Source organism: Austrofundulus limnaeus, unplaced genomic scaffold (genome assembly GCF_001266775.1).
Source record: "Austrofundulus limnaeus strain Quisiro unplaced genomic scaffold, Austrofundulus_limnaeus-1.0 Scaffold7290, whole genome shotgun sequence".
NCBI lineage: Eukaryota > Metazoa > Chordata > Actinopteri > Cyprinodontiformes > Rivulidae > Austrofundulus > Austrofundulus limnaeus.
This window is the reverse complement of record NW_013959692.1, coordinates 1-896: the sequence shown is the minus strand read 5'-3', so window position 1 is coordinate 896 and position 896 is coordinate 1. Positions and strand designations below refer to the sequence as shown.

The 896-nt window shown below is 50.4% G+C and overlaps 1 protein-coding gene across 1 annotated transcript; it reads right to left on the bottom strand.

Annotated features, from left to right (window-relative positions):
• Positions 1-317: 317 nt before the first annotated feature.
• LOC106512479 (autophagy-related protein 16-2) lies at positions 318-834 on the bottom strand (the record flags this gene model as incomplete). Its single annotated transcript, XM_014001088.1, is given in 3 exon segments — positions 318-419; positions 567-620; positions 682-834. Coding segments are annotated over 3 exon segments (309 nt in total), but the record flags the coding sequence as incomplete, so codon positions are not given.
• Between the last annotated feature and the right edge of the window lie 62 nt (positions 835-896).

Here is an 896-nt window from a genome sequence, read left to right as displayed (position 1 = left end):
GTCAGCTGTTTGTTTACAGTCAGCTGTTTGTGTTTACATTCTGTCAGCTGTTTGTTTACAGTCAGCTGTTTGTGTTTACATTCTGTCAGCTGTTTGTTTACAGTCAGCTGTTTGTGTTTACATTCTGTCAGCTGTTTGTTTACAGTCAGCTGTTTGTTTACAGTCAGCTGTTTGTTTACAGTCAGCTGTTTGTTTACATTCAGTCAGCTGTTTGTGTTTACATGTTGTTTTGTTTTTCAGTCTATCTGCATTAGAGGAACAGTCTGAACGGGTTCTTTAACCCTGAATGGACCGGGTCGGGACCACCTGGGTCTCACCTGTGTTTGTCAGGTAGGCGTGTCTCCAGGCTGCCGGTGGACACGCTCCAGATGTAGACGGCGCCGTCAGCAGATCCAGCTGCCAGGTAGCAGCCGTCAGGGCTGTGGAGAGAAACATAAAGCTGAAACACGCTGACCCAGCTGAGCAGAACCATCCTGAACCTTTACTGCAGCGGGGTGTGTGTGTGTGCTTCCTGCTGTTGTCATGGAAACAGGCTGTACCTGTTCAGACTGCACAGATGAGCTCACCTGATCACAGCCTTGGTGCTGTCGCTGCCACATTTGAAGCCTTCAGCTCTGAAACTGAACACAGTCAGCGTCAGCCACAGGAAGGACACGCTCACACACCTGCAGCCTCCTCTACCTGACGCACACACGCTCGCTGCTCCACCTCCTCAGGTCCAACAGCTGCAGGCAGTCGTCACGGCAACAGCTGAGCAGCTGGCGCCGGTCGGAGCTCAGGTCCAAGGAGGTGACGTGACCCTGAGCAGGCAGCTCCTGGACGCAGCTCACCGCCCTGAAGACACGTTTATTACAGTCAAACTAAAACTTTTTATTTTACATCTAACATATTTATAT